This window comes from Canis aureus, chromosome 35, assembly GCF_053574225.1.
Source record: "Canis aureus isolate CA01 chromosome 35, VMU_Caureus_v.1.0, whole genome shotgun sequence".
In the NCBI taxonomy this organism is placed as follows: domain Eukaryota; kingdom Metazoa; phylum Chordata; class Mammalia; order Carnivora; family Canidae; genus Canis; species Canis aureus.
In genome coordinates this window covers 1,234,819-1,257,173 of record NC_135645.1, presented here as the reverse complement: position 1 = coordinate 1,257,173, position 22,355 = coordinate 1,234,819, and the positions used below count along the sequence as shown (strand labels likewise).

General features: G+C 33.7%; 1 protein-coding gene across 28 annotated transcripts in view; it reads right to left on the bottom strand.

Annotated features, from left to right (window-relative positions):
* The window catches only part of DLG1 (discs large MAGUK scaffold protein 1), a 236,920-nt gene that overhangs the window by 116,601 nt on the left and 97,964 nt on the right, over positions 1-22,355 (bottom strand). For 20 of the 28 annotated variants that reach the window (XM_077883967.1, XM_077883970.1, XM_077883977.1 and 17 more), the window contains one exon: positions 3,610-3,708. The exons of the other annotated variants lie outside the window; for them this stretch is intronic. In XM_077883967.1, coding sequence (XP_077740093.1) covers positions 3,610-3,708 — 99 coding nt within the window. The remainder of the gene's footprint in view (positions 1-3,609; positions 3,709-22,355) is intronic. 28 annotated transcript variants of the gene reach the window in all.

Here is a 22,355-nt window from a genome sequence, read left to right as displayed (position 1 = left end):
GGCTCCCGGTGCATGGAGCCTGCTTCTCCCTCTGCCTGTGTCTCTGCCTCTCTCTCTCTCTGTGTGTGACTATAATAAATAAATAAAAATTTTCAAAAAGAAAAAAAAAGAAAAGAAAAGAATGTAAAATAAACAAAACAAAAAAAACCTCAAAATAGAAACAGAATAAGGGCACCACAGTCAGATATTAGGGTATGGTTAAAAAGGCTCATTAAGGTAACTTGAAGTATGCTCCTCTGTTTAAGATTGCCAGTAAAATGAAAATATATCAAGTCATACTTTAGATAGACTAATGATCAAATGATTTGAGATTCAATACTCAAATGTTTTGTGAAACTTAAATAGTCCAAAAGCACTGGGTAACCCCTAATGTAACTACTTCTACGTCTGTGGGAGTTAACTTGTCTCTTGCATAGGCAGTAGGCTCCCAGAGGACAAGGACAATGTTATATTCATCTTAGTAGCTACACGATTAGAACAATAACAAAAAACTGAATGAACACCAATCCCTCCAAAGGACCTATGTATGTGAATATGTGCAAAGATTTTTACAGGCACAAATTAGTTATAAAGCATTTTCAACAATACCTTAATTACATAACATAAATCCCCATAAATCCCCACAATTGGTAGAAACAGAGGTCTAAAACGCACCTGGGTTTTAAAGCATAGGATTTACTCTGAGGTGAAAAAAGACATTTAATAGGTCAGTATCTATGTGGAGAAATGGGGCTATGAGAAGCTGAGTCATTTCTCCATTATCACACAGCCAGAAAGGAGTGAGACCAGGAAGAGGCAGTCAGGTCTCATTATAAAGTCTATGCTCTTCATGTAATTTCAAGCAGCCATTATGCCTTTTTCTGTACCGCTGTAAGAAGTGTAATTCCTATTGTGGAGGGCTTTCATAAAATATAAAAGATCAATAAAAAAGTATAAAAAGTATGAAGTATAAAAGTATAAAAAAACACTAAAAAGTATAAAATTTCTACAAATAATTAGACAAATAAATAGACCTTTAAATAGGCTGTCTAATTTGCCTAATCTCAAACTCATTTTCAAATAGTCAGGGAGGCATTATCCCCCACTTAAACTGATGAAGGAGTATAAAATGTAGAATTAAATAACTTGTTTGAATTGCAAAGGTAGGACTAGATTCCAAATCTTATGCCTTCAACTTCTATTACATCTTGATGCATCTAAAATGTACAGCAGTAGATATTTAGAAGAAAAATTATTTCCATTTAAAATGTTAAAGTTGGGTTATATATTAAGTATGGCTTTCAAATTTATTTGAGGATAATATTTTGATCAGTATGTCCATGTTATACTTGATGAATCAGAACACACTTTACTGATTCTGGAAAATGAGGCACAACTATAGGCTTTTCACATTATACAACGTAAGTCATTAATCTACCCTGCATGGACTTTCATAGTGTATCTAAAACTTAAAATGAGGCAAAGTAGAATAAATAAGCCTTTCTCTTGTGGACATATCTTCATTTGTTCTTCTAACTTGTTTCCTGGATTACTGTCTCAACAAAATATGAGATAACACTAATAATATGAATAGCCAAGGTCATGTGCCAGTTACACATATGTTATTATTCTTCCAACAACATCTCAAACTAGTACTATCATCTTCAGTAATACAGATGAGTAAACAGCTCAGAGTGGTTAAGGAAACTGCTCAGAGTTACACAGCTGGTAGAGGACAGGAATTCCAAACCAGATCAATCTACCTCTAAGACCTCTCACTTATAACTACAAGGCTATGTAATGTCTGAACAATTTCCAAATATAATGTGATGTTGTTAAGGGATGCCTGGAGTAAGGAAGTCAGAAGAGGTTCCTTATGGAATACAAGAACAGAAACTACTACAAAATTCCAAAGGATTTTAGGAAACTATTTGAACATTAAAAGATTAATTGAAATGAGAGTAGAATAAACCTCCAAATCCCCTACTTAAAATATATTGTACTACTAAATCCTAGATGCTTGGAGAGATATTATGTTATTATAATATTACCAAAACACACAGGCTACTTACTTAGAATTGTATTTTACTTATAAATTGAATTTCTTCTCTGGATCTATTCAATTCTTGTTGGCTTTCAATGATTAACTTTTAATGATTTTCATAAACGGTGAAAGATTATGTAGAAGTAGTAATATAATAACATATACTGAAGTCTTAGTATAGGATCTGTAATTTCCTCTAGAATCCTATTTTGTATAATGGTCCTATTGATTTTCATTTTTAGGAGAGGGGAAAGGCATTGAGAAAGTAATCACAATTAATATCTCATTTTACTCCCAATGGAACTTATGTAATATTCATACTATTTTTATTTATATCTTATGCACAGATCAGTAATAGTAAAAATAGCTAAAGATGCATTTATTTATACTTTAAATGATACTGAGATTGTTTACAACAGAGATCTGAGTTGTTATACGCAAAAATACTATCATTATTTTGATTTTGGATGACTTAGTTGATAGGGTAGTTAATGTCTTAATATAAGTCATCCCTTGGAACTATTGAAGCTCTGAAGCTCTGAAACTACAGAATCTTTGACATTTGTCTAGCATTTCATTTTATTTTTTGATTGTCACGTTACCTTTTAATTTTTTTTTCAAATTTGTATTTAAATTCTACTTGTTAATATACAGTACAGTATTGGTTTCAGGAGTAAAATTCAGTGATTCATCACTTACATATAATACCCAGTGCTCATCATAAGTGCTACCCTTAATAATCATACCCATCTAGCCCATCCCCCACCCACCTCTTTCCATCAACCTTCAGTTTGTTCTCTATCTTTAAGAATCTCACGTTTTTTTTTTCCCCTCGCTTCCCCCACCCCTTCATATGTTCATCTGTCTTATTTCTTAAATTCTACATAGGAGTGAAATCATATGGTATTTGTCTTTTTCTGACTTATTTCACTTAGCATAATGTACTCTAGCTCCAACCACATTGTTGCAAATGGCAAGATTTCATTCTTTTTGATATTGAGTAATATTCCAATATGTGTGTATGTATACATACATGTAACCATTTTTAAAATAAACTTTTTATTTTAGAATAATTTTAGATTTACAGAAAAGTTACAGAGATAGCACAGAGAGCTTCCAAATACTTTACACATACAGGCTCTTATTTTTAACTAATACATGTATTTTCTAATCAAATGATAGAAATATATTTCCAAGAAGATAAATATATATTGGGAGATAAAAAGTTACATAAATGACACATCCAGTATATGACAACAAGATTTTTATTATCTTTAGAAATTAAACAAAATTTCCTAAAGCAAATAAAAACTGGTTCAAACAGATTTACATGTACAAAAGGCATGGTAAGCAGTCTAAGGAGGTTCATTATGAAGTTTAGAATATGTACTATTTCAGTTTACCTAAACAGTGGCACATATTGAACGCATTTTATATTAAATCCCAAATACTTAATTCCCTAAAAACCCAGTGAAGCTCAATCACTAAATCTAACAAAGAAATAGTTAAAACAGTTTGAAAAGAATACAAATGAAATATTAAAAGCAAATGAAATTTTTATAAAGAAAAAAGAAACTAATAAAAACCTGTGGTATGGTGGGTAGGATGACAGTATTCTCAGCAGGGACTGGCAGGACAGGGATCACAGGGACAGTGGGAGAAGAGGGAGGTACAGCTTCTGTTGGCTAAAAATCATCAATGACAAAAAATCAGGAAAAATACCAAATAAAAGAAAAACACATAACAGAAAATTTTGTCATAAATTATAGTTTTTAGAAATAAAATTGAGAAGTAGGTAAAATATTGTTACTTCAATGTAAATGAGAAAATGCTCTCCAGAAATTTTAGAAATTATACCATTAATAATTTTAGTAACTGTAATTCAAATGAATGACTACTTTTATGTTTAAATGAAAATAATAAAAGATAATGACTTAGAATATTTCTCCTCTAGGAGACAAAACACTCACTTCATAGACTACAAAATATTTTTCCAGTATTCAGAATACTTTCCTCCTTGCAGTCAAGGAATCAAAAGCAATTTTATAAGCCCATCAGGCAGGCAACCTAGGTTTAGAAATTCACAAAAAATTCAAAGGACTTAAAAACTGAATCTATTATCATTTTTTAAAACCTATGCTATTGACCTCTACTATCAAGAATTGTAATAACCTGCCTTAAAATTGCCTTTAAAGTAGTGCCTGAGTGGCACAAAGAGCTAAGTGCCAACCCTTGGTTTCAGCTCAGGTAGTGATCTCAGGGTTGTGGGATCAAACCCTGCACTCAGTGTGGAGCCTGTTTAAGTTTCTCCCTCCCTCTCCTGTTGTTCCCCTCCCACTGCGTGCATACTCTGTTTCTCAAATAAATAAATATTTTAAAACAATTGCCTTTAAAGTCATTAATACAACTAATATTCACTGAGTAACTATTATGTGCCAGATATATTCTAGAAAAAATTCAAAAAGAACTCCAGTGACATAATTGAAACTAAGAGGCTTTGAGATTTACAGTCTATCTGGCTTGATTCAATTAATTTTACAAAGATTCAAATGGAAAACAAAAGAAGTGTTTCATAACTTGTTCTCATCTCTAAGTTGAATTAATTCATAAACATTTACTATACCAATAACATGTCCTACATGCACAAGAAAAACATTAATATCAAATTGATAACAGGACAAGGTACATTTAAAAAGACTTAAAACAGAAGAACAAATTTGTTGAACTCAAAACTATGCTTTTCCTAACAAAAGAAATACAAAATAAAATTACAATGTTGACCTTCTTGGTCTATCAAATCAATCAAAATTTATCAAAAATGTATGGATTCTCTTCAACAATGGTGTTGGGACAACTGGATACCCACATGCAAAAAAATGGAAGTTATTACCACTCTCACATCATATACAAAAACTAATGAGAAATTAATCAATAACTGAAATATAAATATAAATATATATGTAACTGAAATATTAAATGCTAGCACCATACTCTTAGAATTCATAAAACCAGAAAACATGGGGGTAAATCTTCATGACCTTAGATTTGACAGTGGATTCTTAAATATCATATCAAAAGTGTAAGTGACAAGAATAAATGAGATGGACTTCATCAGAATGAAAATGTTTTGTGCACCAACGGACGTTTATCAAGAAAGTGCAAAGACAACCTACAAAATGGGAGAAAATAGCCAGACTATATAAAGAACTCTTAAAACTCAACAACAAAAAGACAATTAAAAAATGGGCAAAGGACTTGAGTAGACATTTCTCTAAAGGAGATACACAAATGGCCAACAAGCACATGAAAAGATACCCAACAAATTATTATTCATTAGAGAAATTCAAATAAATGTACAATATATATCACTTCACACCTACTAGGTGGCTGTAATAATAATTAAAAAAAAAAGAACAGAAAGAAACAAGTGTTAGGAGGTGCAGAGACCTAAAATCCTGAAAAACTGCTGATAGGAATGGAAAATGGTGTAAACTGCTATGGAGAACAGTTGGACTGTTCCTCAAAAAAGCTAATCATAGTATTACCATATGACCCAGCATTTCTATTCCTGAGTATATATACTCGAAAGAACTGAAAACAGGGATGTGAATACGTTACATCACAATGTTCATTGATGCGTTATTTACAACAGCCAAAAAGGTAGAAACAACCTAAGTGTCCATCAACAGACAAATGGACCAACAAAATGTGGTATATTCATAACAATGAATACTATTCAGCCATAAAGAGGAATGAAATTCTGACACATGGTACAACATGGATGTAACTGAAAACATAATGTTTTCAAGTGAAATTAATCAGACATAAAGGGACAATACTGTATGATTCCCCTTATATGAAATATTTACAATAGGTATATTCATAGAGATAGAATAGCAGTTACCAGGCTAGGAGAAAGGAGCATGGAAAGTTATTATTTAATGGTTATATAATTTGTCAGAGGTGATAAAAAGTTTGGGAAACCTAAGAGTGATGGCTGCAATATTGTGAATGCAATTAATGCCACAGAATTATACATCAAAGGTTAAAATGGCAAATTTTATGTCATATATATCTTACCACAATAAAAAACTCAAAGTCAATTTTAATGTATGGAAACAGATCCTTTCCCATTGCTGTTGGATATATAAATTCATACAAGCTTTAAGAAAAGCAATTTAGCAGTAATTATCTACCACCTTAAAAATGTCTAAGCTCTTAGACTTAACTCTGGAAGCCTACCCTAAGTGAATGATTTAAAAAAACAGTGTTCTACTAGTCTCAATACACTCTACTGACCACTGTTTATACTTCTGGAAATGTCAAATATCCTAAATATCCAAAGGTACTGGAATGATTAAATTTATAAATAATTATAATTACATAAGATTAAGTATTACACAATAATTAAAAATCATCTGTAAGAAGGGGTCTATAGGTCTGGCTTGGGACTCTAGTCACTAATTACATATTGTTTCCATTAAAAAAAATCTTTAAATTCTATATTATGAGTTTAAAATAAAGCACTTAAATGTCAACTAAATTTCAGTGGAATACTTATATCACTTTTAAAAAATGTTTGAAAACCCAGAGGTTCTGACTCCAGATTTATAACAAAGTGTGAGAAAAGGAGTTTTAAAAGAACCGCAGAGGGCAGCCCCGGTGGCCCAGCGGTTTAGCGCCGCCTGCAGCCCAGGGCGTGATCCTGGAGACCCTGGATCGATTCCCACATCGGGCTCCCTGCATGGAGCCTGCTTCTCCCTCTGCCTGTGTCTCTGCCTCTCTCTCTCTCTCTCTCTGTCTCTATGAATAAATAAAAAAAATCTTAAAAAAAATAAAAATAAAAGAACCGCCGAAAATGAAATGAATCCCATCTCTACCTTAAACAACACTTAAGATTAATTGCAGACTGTTTGCTGACATAATTGAGAGAAGTACAAAAAGTAGATTTCTAGAAGACAATAATGACAGAATATCATTAAGACCTCGGTGGAGATAAAGACTTGAACAGGAAAGTACAGATTGCTGAAGCCAAGCAGGGTGAGGAGAGTGTCAATATCCAGGCAGTAGAAAGATGACAGCAGTCTAGCTAGCTCAGGGTGCTTGGAGCCTAAGCAGGATGAGGAAGGTGTCCATATGGGCAGAGCAAGTGGCAGCAGCCTGATGTGTTTTGTTGGAACCTAAATGTGGCAGTAGTAGTCATCTAGCATGAAGTGTAGGGACCTTAATGGAGTAGAAAGGTCATTGTTGGAGCCTGAGCAGAGTAAGGTGGGTGTCCACCAAGAGCAATGGTGATGGGAGATTGCTTACATACAGGAGGTTTTGATCTAATAAATACATATATAAAGGATAAATGGGGACAAGATTCCTCATGTCAGAGAAAGGAGTTAAAAATATAGAAAGGGAAAAAATTAGCATGATACCCATGGTTCTAGAATACAACTGGAGGTATTAGTATTAATGCATAATTTTCAATATATGTAAATAGACAAAGGAACAGAGATATAAATGTGTGTTTATATGTACATATATTCCCTAGTTCTGCCCACAAAGATCTGGGGGCAGTAACATATCAATAGTATGAACACACCTAGCATTCAGATCATGGTTTCTAAATACCCATTCTTTAATAAAAAAACAAAAAACAAAAAGCAGGAGTCTTCGGAGAAATGGCTGATTCCAGTGCTAGAGCTTATCAAGTGCAATATAAACCTAAAATATCCTGCTGTACCAGAAAATATAGAAGTGCTCAAGGAATAATGAGGGCATGACAAAGACACAGAAGTTAGTTTGAAGGGTTTTTAATCGGTCAAGACCGATTTGAGATTTGAGATTCAAAATAATTCAAAATAAAGATTACAATGGCATACACTAAAACCAGGATTCCAAGAGTCCACACTGATTTAATAATTATAAGAATAAATGAAAAGAGAAAGCATTTCCTTATAGTAGAATGCCAACTAAAAGATGTAGAAGGAATTATGGAATTACAAAATCATAATTTGGCAACCATCATAGTAATAAAATGCATTAAAAAAATGTCAATAGATGTAAAAATTCTACTGTTGCTAAATGAACCTTCCATTTCATTCCAGTGGTTGAAAGTTTAAATAGGACACAATGACCCACAGAAGTATCTCTTAAAAACAGTTATTAATTATAGTGAAGAAGCCTAGCAGATACTATTTTAAAGTTAACAGTACCAGAAATTGGCCAAATTAAAATCATGCTACCTGACAGGATATAATAAGGACATATCACTTCTGAGAAATTCCAATCAAAGATGCACAACTTGAATCCAATCACCGAGTATGAGACAAACCCAAATTGACTGATACACTACAAAATAACTGGCTGCAGTCATCCGAAGTATCAAAGAAAAAAAAGCCTAAAGTTTATCATTATTTTTTATAACTTCACTTTTTTAAAAACAGCTTTATTGAGGTATAATACAAAGAACTTCACATATTCAATGTATACAGCTTCATGAGTTTGGACATATGCATGAACCTGTGAAACCATCACTACAATTAAGGTAACGGATATATCTATCACCTCAAAAGTTTCCTTATGCCTCTTTAGTAGGGTCAGATATTAGCTGATTAATAATCTATTTTAACATAAAAATAAGACAGAGCTAAATGCTTATATTAAATTTCAAGGTCAAGCACAAAAACTTCCTCCACTAGGCAGCTGCTCTCCAAAACCCTTTATGATAAACTATAAATCTTCTAATATTACATTTAAACCTCACTGCAACCTTGGCCCTAAGCCTCTACTAAAAATCTATTTTTTTAGATAAGGATCTGAATACCATTTTAAAAAATCCTAAAACAACTTATGCCATCTTAATCCACCCCAATCTCTATAGGACAATGAGCAAGGACTTTGCAAAAGAACATATGCTTCTGCCAGTTTCTTAAGAAAGGCAAATCTTGTTGAGAAAGTCTTCAAAAACAAATACATATAACTTCCTAGTCATAGCTGATAACTAATTCAGGTGACAAAGAATTATAGAACAACAAAATAATTCATTAAGTTCATTTGAAACAAAAATACAGCCCCTAACAAAATAGATAATCAAATGAAGGCTGAGTGATGCAGAACAGCATAGATGTTAGATTTGAGAGGATATTTTAAGCGCAGAGTAAAATTCTGGAGAGTTGAAGACTCTAAATTGGAAAATGTCATGCTTTAGATTCTAATATAAATAATGAGGTAGCAAATTACAGTAACCATTTTATTTGGGTTATTACAGACAAGGAGGAATTCAGCATAAGCTTTTTAAATCTGAACAATCTCATATACATATTTCATTAGACAATGGTGACTATTATACCATCATCCTATTCCTGCTCCATTTGTATCACTCAGTAAGATCAGCTCGAAAGACTTTTTTTTTTTAAATCAAGACCATGTGATTAACAACAGTCTCAGTTGTTTCTATCCATAGCAACACCATGGCATCATTAGCCTCTGAGGCTGCCTTCAGAGACTTGTTTCCATGACAACAGAGGCTATAATATTAACAGTGTCTCAAAGAACATTGCAGAAAATTGTAAATTCCTGTAAAATAATTGGATTGTACATATTTTAAAAGTACTTTTTCTATGCCAGTATCAAATTGACAGCTGTTGGTAAAGTGTTTTAACAATCATTTTTAGAGATTCTTATTAAATTTCTTCATTTTATATTTTAAGTTTAATGTTAAGATCTTAGAATTATGAAATCAGCTTTCAAAACATAACAGATTTTCATTAAAGTGGCTTGAAGCTTTATTAGGTACAGTCACATGCATAATGATGCATAATGTGCACTGTACATGAACATTTATGACTATGCACCACCCTCTTTCACTGCCATTCATACAACAATAAATGCCCCTGCCTCTTCCTGAAGAAGGCAAATCCTGCTGAGAAACTCTTCAAAAACAAATGACTTATCAACACACACAATTTCTTAGCCACAGGTAATAACCAATCCAGCTGTAGTAACCAATTGAGTACATACCCAGGAACGTATACTGAGTGAGCCCACATTTATTAAATTACATTCTGCTTAAAATAGCTAAAGTGTTCTTTATATGTGCATGTGAATCCTGACTGATACAGGAAGAGACAGAAAGGGCAATTAGGCTGCTGTGATAATCCAGATGAGAGGTCATCAGTGGCTTCAATCAAATTGTAATGATGGTAAAAATGTACATGAGTAGTCAAATCAAGATAGATTTTAAATATATAACTGGTATTATCTAGTGACTAATGGGAAATTGGGAGTGAGGAAGGACTATTAAGAATAACACCCACAATGGCTACTAAAAATGATATTTTACATCATTGTTAGATCCAAACATAAAAGATTTGCAAGGCTATCTGAATACATTTAAAACATTTTCTCACTGAGTTATTTATTAAAATGATTTTCATAGCATAAAATGAAACTGAAGAAAGATAACTGAAATCATACTACAGGATAACTTATAAATTGTATCTTGTATTAACATGTTATATGAATGAAATAAACTGAGCTTAGAATAAACACAAAGATTCAATAAGGTCTAAATAAATTTATACCATATTCAGGGAAAATGAAATACATGAATTAGGAAATCTTTCGTTACTATCTTAGATAACAAGGAAAAGTAATTACTCTTGTGTCACTATTGGTCAAAAAGTACCATATTTTGTTTTTGCACGGCATAGTTAATATTCTTAATCCAATTTCCTTTGTTTAAAGATCTACTTATGCTGTAATGAGATATGTTTCTCTGATCAAATGTCAAAGAAGCTATCTAAGAAGAGAGGAGAAAACAGAAAAGAAACCTGGCAAGCCTACTGCATGTTTATAGAAGGAAAAAATATAGCACAGTAGATTTATCAAAACTCTGCCTGAAAATCACTGTACTCAACAGGGGTCTAGTATCTTCAGAATAAAGGTATTTTTCATTATTTAAGTCTCACTTGATTCAAATGACTTTTTTGGGCCACAGTTACTGCAAAAGACACCTTCAATATAAACTGGTACAGGGGAAAATATTATTTGAACCCACAGCTGCACGTGACATCCATGTCATAATTATCTCAAAAGCAAATAACAATAAACCAGGTACATTTTCTTTTCAAACCAGGTACATTTTAAAACAAATCACTAATAGTGTTAAATTACAGAGTTTTGATTTTAAAATAACAAAGGGGAGATCAGAAAATAGATCTAGTGATTAATAATCCTATTATAGAAACATGGGTACAAATTTGTTGCTTCACACAGACAGATCACCTAGTTCATGAATCTATTTCTGCTTGCAAGATTCATGATACTGAGTTAAAGTTTATCATCCTTTTATTATGAAAAGATGGTATTCTATCATCATTCAGCTTGTCACTTTGTACTGGTAGAAGGATGAGTCAACAACCACTAAAAATTTAGAGACCTTAAACTTGGATTTAAAGATATGGTTATGTAATTATAACAAGTGGGTATGAAATTACCAACTGTAATATACTTTAGCCTGATTTTTAAACCAGAAAATGGTTAGAGAAACTGGACTTCATGATTACTAATTTAAAATGGGCCCTCAATGTTTCCTAGTAATCATGCATTTACCCTATCCTATTCATTCTTCTAGAATTCCCTAATGATTCCTGCCTCTGCTGCCTTCTACTCTTCTTCTACCACTTAGTATTTCAGCCCATACTGACCTCCCTGTTGTTCTCCAAATATACTAAACATGTTCTGGTCTCAGTCTTTTATTTACTATTTCTCTGCCTAGAATGCTCTTGCCTCAGATATCCACATGGCTCAATTCCATTACTTCTTTCATGACTTAGAGATATTGCTAAAAGATTTTTCTATGTGCTTGGGTAGTCACTACCAGTTAGAAGGTGTTCAAAATGTTCTATCACCTGATGAACTTAGAAGTCTCAAAAAAAAAAAAAAAAAAAGTCTCAAAAACATAAAACTGCCAAAAAAATTGTATTTCATGTTGTTCTCTATTTAGCAATAGCTAACTGCCTAATAATTTCCTATTTGAAAAGAAACATGTCTTGCTCAAGTATATCTGCCCAATAGGTTTTCATCTTTCTTTAAAAAAAAAAAAAAGATTTTAAGTAATCTCTCCACCTATCATGGGGCTCAAACTCACTACCCAACATCAAGAGTTGCATGCTCTTCCAACTGAGCCAGCCAAGTGTCCTTCATCTCTTTTAAAAATTGTATTAGGAAGTATTTCTCGGGATGCCTGGATGGCTCAGTGGTTAAGCATCTGAGGCTTAACCTTAGGCTCAGGGCATGATCCTGGAGTCCCGGGATCGAGTTTCACATTGGACTCCCTGCATGGAGCCTGCTACTCCCTCTGCCTCTCTCCCTCTCTCCCTGTGTCTCTCATGAATAAATAAAGTCTTAAAAAAATAAAACAAAAAAGGCCAGATAATACATATTTTAGACTTTATGGGCCATGTTTTTGTGTTGCAACTATCCAACTTTGTGCTGCAGGAGCTTGAAAATAACCATAGGCAATATATAAATAAGCATATCTGTGTTCCAATAAAACTTTATTTATAAAAATACATGGCAGGCTGATTCGTGCTGACTCCCACTTTGGTGATTTAAAAAAAGAAAAAAAGGCTGATCAGATTGGTGAATAAAATAGAAAATGACTTCAAGATACTCAGGCTAGTTTTTACTAAGTATAATTGCTTTAATTCTGCTGCAATGCTTAATCTATGATAATAAAAATATGCAACTCCTCCCCTAAAAACATGGAAGTGAGAATAAAACAAATAATACATATGGAAATTTCAAGTTTCATCTATAGTTCTCTAAAATATTTTTATAAAAAAGGCTTATGTAATAAGGCACTGTTCGTATAATCAAAAGAATTTAGGCCTTTCAGTTTGGGAAAAGAGACTAAAATGACATGATTTTTGTTCTGCCCCCCTCCAAAATCCTGCTTACAGTATTTAGGATAGATGAAGCAATTAATTCCTAAAATTGGTATGCATCTTGTTTTTCCTCTAGCTTTCCAAATACTTTCAATCTGATTTCTTTTTCAAATTTATAACACTTCGATACATTAGACTGTTCTACCAAGATCAGTCAGAGTTAAATACAGAAAAATGATGCTGGGATCTGTTTTGATCCAAATCTCAGATTATAATCTCTAGTTATTCCTCTCAGGACCAACAAAAAATGTGTAAGGCAATTAATTGGTCCCATTTTGTCATAACAACAACTGTTGCACACTTCAGAGCTGCCTGAATCAATACCTACAGTTTAAATTTCACAAAAACTAAAAAATATTGTCCAGAAGTGGGATTAAATTGGGGTTTACTAAAGAATAAAGAATAGGCAGGACTCCTGTTAAGAGGTAAGGGAGAAAAATCTTTTAAATACATTTAACTAAAGGCGGAAGAAGTTGTGTGTAGGCTTTCTTAAAATTCCACTGCCTCCAGATGTCATTGCCAGTTGGTTTATACTTGCACAAAAAAGGTCCAGTCTTTTTTGATTGATTTGCATATGCCTGTAAAATTATTACATCAGTTGGTTTATTTAAAGTTTGTTAAATAAGGTGATAATTGTAGGCTACTGTTCTCCACATGGTCTGAACAACTATTTTTACCTTTATAAAAATTCTAAATTTTGATATAAAAATGGAAAACTGAAATGTAATCTAAATTAGAGTGCCAGGAAGTACAAAGAATAAAACGGAAAAAAATCTTTAAAGAAAATGAATCTAAGTCAAATTTTAATGATAAGAATTTAAATTCTTCCTATACATAAGAATACATATGCCTTTTTTCACAGAGAGCTTTGGATTACTCTTGAAATATACATGATTTTTAATTTTTTTTATATTTTTAAAAATTTTAAGCCATAGTTCTACATAAAAATGGCTTGGGAAATTTACAGTACCAAACCATATTCAAAAGCTCCAAACTTCCTTATAGCCAGCATCAGATTAAATGAAAATAAACATCTGTTTATTCATCCAACAAATTTTATCAAGTGCATTCACCGTGGAAGGCTCTGGGGATACAAGAAAATACACATCTTGTACTATCAGCTCTTGTGAAACTTATGGTTCAGCAGCTAATATTAAACAAATCATTACCCAACTGATGACCTGAAATAAACTGATTATAGTTAAGAGGTATGAAGTAAAAAAGCATGAAACTCATGAAAACAAGCACTGCTTGAAATATAAGCAAAAATGTTACAAAGGCTGAATCTCTTATCCTTTTTTTTTTTTTTGAAGATTTTATTTATTTATTCATGAGAGACAGAGAGAGAGAGAGAGAGGCAGAGACACAGGCAGAGGGAGAAGCAGGCTCTATGCAGGGAGCCCAATGTGGGACTCGATCCCAGGACCCCAGAGTCACGACCTGAGCCAAAGGTGGACGCTCAACCACTGAGCCGCCCAGGCGTCCCTGATTCTCTTACCCTGACCCCATGAGCATATAGGTAATTTTTCAGCTCTGTTATTAACACATCATTTTAAAGGCTAACTTGAAAACTTGTTTGAATATATTAAAAATACATAAGTTGCAGCTTATGAAATTTCCTTTTACCTATTTGTCCTTGACAAAAGGGCCATCTAACAATCATGACACTACAGAAGCTACAAAATGAACACAACATACTTCCTATTTATAAAAAGCTTATATAAACAAATTTCACTTATTTAGTTCCTTGAGGCATAGCCAATCTTATCTCCATTAAGATATTAGTTTTTTAATAGGTTTTATTCTTTAAGTTCAAAGCAAAATCGAGCATTAAGTATAGAGTTCCCATATAGCCTATGCCCTCATACATGCATTGGCTCATTATCAACATTTTCCACCAGGATGGTACATTTGTACAAATGATGAACCTACATTAACACATCACTATTACCCAACGTTCACAGTTCAGGATTGGAGATTCTATAGGTTTTAATAAATGTATAAAGACATTTAACTACTGATATAGTATCATACAGAATAGTATCACTGCTCTCAAAGTTCTCTGTGCTCTACCAATTCATCCTTCCCTCTTCCCTAACCCTTGACAACCACTGATTTTTGTATTGTCTCCATAGTTTTGCCTTTTCCAGAATGTGATATAGTTGGAAGGATAGGGTATGTAGCCTTTTCAAACTGGCTCCTTTTACTTGGTAATATGAATTTAAGGTTCCTCTATGTCTTTTTCATTTTTTAGTGATAAATAAATTTCTCTGTCGGGATGTACCACATTTTATTTATCCATTTACCCACTGAAGAACATTTTCATTGCTTACAAGTTCTGGCAGTCAAAAATATAGGTGCTATAAATATGCATGCAGATTTTCATGTGGACTTAAGTTTTCAACTCGTTTAGGTAAATACCAAGGAGTGCAACTGCTGGACTGTATGGTTGTTTGGTATTTTTTACAATAGCTTTTAACATTTTTTTATTTGAGAGACAGTGAGCAAGTACAAATAAGGGGAGGAGCTGAGGCAGAGGGAGAAGTAAACTCCCTGTTGAGCAAGGAGTCCAATGCAAGACTCCTTTGGGTTCATGACCTGAGCTGAAGGCAGACACTTAACTGACTGTGCCATCCAGGCACCTCCAATTTGGTATGTTTTAAAGGCTTATATAACCATTGTAAACAATTATTTTTTTGTTTAATCTTCATCTCTACACTTTCCTAAAGTGTCCTACTGTACAAATGACTGGGTTTTAAACATCGTTTGAACAAATTTTTAGTGGGTACATATACGTTCCCTGTAAGAAATACCACAATATTCTGCAGGTGAAAAGGGGAACAATTAATTTCTAAATTTAAGTCACGGTATCAATCTTACCATTTAGCCTTTAGTGGCCTTTTGAGCAGGTATTTAAACTTTGCCAAGAGGCAGCATCTCATAACGAGTATAAAAGAGTTTTTATCCTAATCTTGGTTGCTTGGTTAGTCAATTCCCAAAGAAGACTACTTCTAACTATTCTCCTAGGAACTATCCTATCATAGTTAGCATTTCCAAAGTGGTTTAAGAGGACTGTCTACCTACTTTTTCTATATTGTAGTTAATAAAAAGGCATTATATTGCTGACTATAACCAATTTTATTCCTTGGAGATGAAGATACATAAATTTGATCTAACTTTTCAAAATACAATAGGCATGAATCTAAATATATGAAATATGTATAGAAGAATATAGAAGAAGATTAGGCCAATTCAGAATGGTCCCAGTAAAGATGTCCTGGTGTGACTACTGAGACCCTGCTGCCTGCTGGGAAAAATCAGCACATAAATAGCTATAAATGATGTGCCATATGCCTCTGTTTGCCTCGTAAGTCTATATTTATGCCTGTTGTCCCACTTTAATTATTAATAGTTCTCTCTTTCCATCAAAAGTACCCCAGTTTGGTTGATGATTTACACAGTCCTAATTATAAGGAGATTGAATGGTTTCTCTCTCCTTCTCTGTCTCACCACCTCATGAGTAACTCTTCCCAGATGGGTAAATAAGGAGAGAATGATCAGTCAGAGGATCAGTATAACATTAGATAAAGTGTGATGTATGTTTCATAGAAGGTCTAAGGGAGAAATTCAGACCGATAAAAAATTTATAATAATAAAGAATCAGTATTGAATGCTGTAAGGAAAAAAAATTTTTCAACGTAAGAAGACACAGTATCATTTGGAGTGAAAGACTACTTGCAATCTTAGATAGGAATCTTGGAAGGCCCAGTGAAAAGGCACAAATAAGCAGATATCTGAAGGCAGTGAGGGAATGAATCATGAGAGTATCTAGGGGAAAGAATGTTTCAGGCAGAGAGAAGGGAATATCAAGATAAAGGCTCTTGGATGGCCACATCTGATATAATTGAAGAACAGGAACAAGGCCAGTATAGCTGGAGTACAAAAAGTGAGGGAGCAGATTGGCAGTATTGCCAGGGGCTAGATTATTTGGCGTTTTGGTCTATGATTAAGAAGGATTTAGGATTTTATAAAATTGGATTGGAAGCCACAGAAGTGTTAAAAACAAGATAGGACATTCTGAAAGGATGACTCTGGCTGGTGGTGTGAACAGGCTGTTGAGAGAGACCCGTTAGAGGTTTGCTGTAGTTCAGGCAACAAATTAAGTGGTCAGATCATAAATATACCCTGGACATAGAGCCAATATGATTTGCTGTTACACTGAATGTAAACCAAAGGAGAAAATAACAGAAAATCAATTCCAAGAGTTTGTCTTCAGCATCTCAGTGAGTGATGATGAAAGATGATGGGGAGAACAATAAAACTAGAGACTTGTTTTTGACATGTTAACTTTCAGACAATCCAAGTGGAGATACTGAGTAGGGAGTTAGATATACAAATCTTATGTACAGGGATTAGCTCTAGGCTAAAAATACAGAATACTGATGTTATTTAAAGGCACAGAACTGGATGAGATCACCTGAAATGTGAATATAAAAAGAAATTCAAGGACTGAGCCCCAAGTTACTCTAATGTTTAGTCGCAGAAAGAGGAGGAGGATACTGAGGAAACTGAAGTTGGAAAAATATTAGAAGGGTAATATTCAAGAGTCAAGGCAGAAAAGTGTTTAAAGGAGAAAAGAGTTTAAAGAAGGGAACAGTGATATGAAGGAGCACCTGCACCCCAATGTTTATAGCAAAAACGCTATGGAAAGAACCCAGATGTCCACTGACAAATGAATGGACACACACACACACACACACACACACACACAATGGAATACTACTCAGCCATCAAAAAAAAAAAAGAAATCTTACCATGTGCAACGATGTGGATGGAACTAGAGGGTATTATGCTAAGCGAAATAAGTCCATCAGAAGAAACAATTATCATATGATCTCACTAATATGTGAAATTTAAGAAACAAAACAGAGAGGCGTGGGAGAAAAAAGGAAAAAAATACAAGAAGATCAAATCAGAAAGTGAGACAAACCACCAGAGACTCTTAATCACAGGAAATAAACTGAGGGTTGTTGGAGGGGAAGGGGGCTGGAGGAATGTGGAGATGGGGTAACTGGGTAATGGACATTAAGGAGGGCACATGATGTAATGAGCATTGGGTATTACATAAGATTGATGAATCACTGATCTCTACCTCTGAAACTAATACATTATATGCTAATTAAATTTAAATAAAAATAGAACAAATAAAAGATGGAATAATCAATTGTATAAAAGCTGTTGTGGGGTCAAGTAAAACAAAAACTCTGAACTGATCATTGGATTTGACAATCCACTCCTAAAGAGGATTTTTTGGTTGGTTGTTTCAATGAGAGGTATTCCAGGAGGTATATATGCTGATGAGAATAATTCAATATAGGAGGAAAGACAATAATGCAATGAACAAAAGAGAATTTCAGAAGTCCTTCAATAGTCAAAGGGACTAAGAAGTGAAGGGTGAGCCATAGGAATACAGATGGATCATTTGTTTTAACAGGGTGAATACAGAGTAAGATCATCAACTGAGAATGAGGACAAGGAAATGAGTACTGGAAATTTAATGTGCAGCTTTGGAGCCAGTGTGGAGGAGAGAAAATTGCAATCCACCAAGGTGGAATCTTACCAATGAAGTGTCAGAGGGGCAAGAGAGCTGAGATCATGAAAGGCAGTACTTACAGTCACGGACCAAGGAATCTGAGCAAGGCAAGGAGGGAAGTGAGAGCATAAAAGGAGTGATAGATACTAGAAAGTTAGGCTGAAGGTCTTCAGAAGATAACTTTAAAAAAAAAAAATCATTGTAATAGGGGAAGTGAGCTAAAATGAAAGGAAGTGCTAGTTAGTTTGAAATGCTTGCAACTGAAAATCTGTAGGTGGTATATGGTCAATAGTAATGAGGTCTTAAGTGTAACTATTTAAGCAGGACAGTCAAGTGAAATAAAATACAAGATTCCTAGAGATAAGGGTATCAAGGAATTATACTACCTGATGGCATCTACTTTTTTTTTTTTTTTAAAGAGAGAAGAGGTACAATCGTCCATAAATATCAATGATAAGCAAGACATCAACTGCACTTGCTGGTCCCATGGTGCATGAGGTATGACAGATAAAGTTCCACTTTTTGTGAGGGGTAGAGAAAAATAACAGTATCCTCAGGGGAATGTCAGGGGTCTATGAGAGGAAAAAGGGTGAACCATCACACACCTATTTGAAAATAAAGGAAATTTTCCTGACGATAAATTGGGAGTTCCGAAAGGCTGAAGAGCTTGGGAGGCCAGAGAGAAATGGGAGTTTAAAACAGATGAGAGATATACCAGAATCACTGAGAGACAAGGAAATAAATGATAGTGATCTGGAAAGTATGGACTTTTTGTGGTGATTAAGGGTAAAAAAATAGAGTATAAAATTTGTCTTGATGGTATACTTAGAAAAGCTTGGTAAAAGATGAATAATCAGTTAAATTTAGTTGTCTACTTGTGACTGGTTTAATAATTTACAAAGAGAATGATGGGAAGAGAGGCAAAGTCAGGGAACTGGTGGTCTCATGAGAAGTGAAGTACTCTTTTGTGGCCCCCCTTAAATCTTACAGTTAAAGGTGTTGAGGTTTGGAGTTCTTAAAAAAAGTGCATCGCTGTACTTAAGAGTTATTCAGTCAACAATTTACTGAATGTCTATCCTACCCAACTGCACTACCCTAGGAGCTGTAATTCCTTTTTTTTAAAAAAGATTTTATTTATTTATTCATGAGAGACACACACACACAGAGAGAGAGAGAGAGAGAGAGAGAGAGAGGCAGAGACACAGGCAGAGGGAGAAGCAGGGTCCACGCAGGGAGTCCAATGTGGGACTTGATCCTGGGTCTCCAGGATCACGCCCTGGGCTGAAGGTGGCGCTAAACCACTGGGCCACCGCGGCTGCCCAGAGCTGTAATTCCTAATTATCTATATTTGAATTTGTCCACGGACTATCAAAAGTAAAGCAATATAAAAAGATAATAATAATATAATGAAGTAATAGTGGCCAGGCACTGTCTAAGTATGATACATATATTAAATCATTTAGTATATTTAACTCAGTGAAGTTGATACTATTATCTTCATTTTTGGACAATATGTCTAATGTACAGCTCTACAAAATTAAATCCTTTATAATCTAAAATGCATTTGTTTAGGACACATTATATTCTTTTTATACAAATTAGCCTACATATTTTTCCACATGGTTATCTGAAAAGTGTTTTGCTGCATTTTAAGATAGGATAGGGTTTTTCCTCTTAGAGTATTCAACCCTTACGAAAATTTTATTGCTCTACTTCAGTTATGACAAGTCATTATGTCTGTTCCATTCATTCCTAGGAAAAGAATTTTGTTGTTTGCAGCTCAATATGGCATGTCAGTTGTTTGGGAGAGGGCGGAATCCTGTTTGACTTTGATCATTTATAATGATCCATGTCAGGGATTTTCACGTAGTCCCAAAATGTAGGCTCAGTTGCTAAACACACATTCAAAATGACCTGCCACTTCACAGCTGTTAAAAGTTTATATGAAAAAAAAAAAAAGTTTATATGACTACTATATTCTTTAATAAACACTCATCACCAGAGGCAAAACTTTTTACCTAAGGACTAATCAAGTAGCAAATACTAGAAATACGCTGGAGTTCTTTAAAACCCTCATGAATATAAAAATTAGTCCCAGACTGGAACAGAGCTGAGTGCGCTAAATAGGACAGGGCAGACTGGTATCAAGTGATCTTAAATGCAAGAATAGAGGGAATTCTGAGGCAAGGAAATGAGGAGGGTTTGGCAACATGTAGGTTCTTTTTTTCTGTAATAATTACTCAAAATTAAGAACATAAGTAGTATGAAGCACAAAACATAAAAAATTTACACTGAAGTAAAATAATTAAACTTCTCTAAATTTACCAGTAAAAAAAAAAAAAAAAAAAAAAAAAAAAAAAAGCCCCATGTAAACTTCTGGGATAATATAACCAAATGACAAAAATGAGAACCAGTTTGTAAGCTGCACAGTTATCATCATTGTGTGGGGACCCAAAGGGGTGAGGAAATCAGGTACGTGGGGGATTTGTGCTGCTTGAAGGAAATACGAAGAATGGAGGAAAATAATAGAGCAGAGAAAAAAATTCGGAAAAACTAAAGGCACTGGTGAGGGAAGGAAAGTGGATCCAAGAAAAACTGGTACCTAGGAGGTTTTGGATTAGGTGCTATATTTTAGAAGGCCATTAAGCCAACAAGGTTGTAGGTGACTAAAATGGAAAATAATCAATTCTATAAACATTTACTGAGCACCAACTATATGCCAAGTCGTATCCTAGAAGCTGGGAATTTTGCAGAAGTTTATAATACTTAGCTTCCTTATCATAAAAAAATTAATGACTCATACTAAATTCCAGACATTGCAGTAGAACCTGGCAGATAATCTGAGTTGTGAATGTGATTATTTCCAACATATAAGCAATTTAAATGAATCTTTAAAGTAAATAAATTTTCTTTTCATTCATAGAGGGTACTTGGGGGGATATTATATCAGAGTAATGACTTTCAAATTAATAAAATTTGATTTAATAGCAAGTCTCCAAACTGCTAAAAGTATCATGCCGCATTCTTACAAGGAATTAGATTTAAAGTTAATCTGTTCTCAAATCTTAGAAAAGATATTTCTAACAGTGAAATAGAAAACCTGGTAACCACTGTTGCTATTTATCAATCATAGAACAAAACACTGTCATAGTACTATCTTCACAGATATGTAGTATATGCTCAATAAATCATGAAATTTCATTAATCTACCACCTTGTTTTTAACAATATGCAAATCCTTCTGGTGCTACAAATTAAAAACTGCCAGCCATGAGTCAATAGATCAAACTGAAAAGCATATTCTAGCATCAACCAAAGTTCAAATCAGTCTAATGTTCTCAGTTCTACTGTATTTTATCCAGTAAAGTGAATTCCATTGAGTTATAACAAGAGATTTGGATATATCTAACTCATCAGTTAGAAAAATATATCGAATGAAAAATAGCAGGATGATACTTTAGAGCAGGAGAAAAAAAAAAGCTAAAACCTTTGACCTAATGTCTATACTTCTAGAAATGAAATACAAAGGTAATGAAAAAGTTAAAAAAAAAAAAGTATGAAAGAAATAAAAACTAAGTCACTTATCAGTATGACAAATGATTTGAACCAAATGGGAAGAAAATAAAATTTTAAATGGTTTTGTAGGATTGTGAATAGAATTTCTATTGAAATTATGACTATTTTAGTGCAATACAACAACTTTTTCTCCAATTCCTAGGTAATTATCATGTAATTCTGTGGTTTCAATAGTTTTTTATGTGAACTATTTTGCTTGCTTTTTCATTTGTATGCCCCTAATA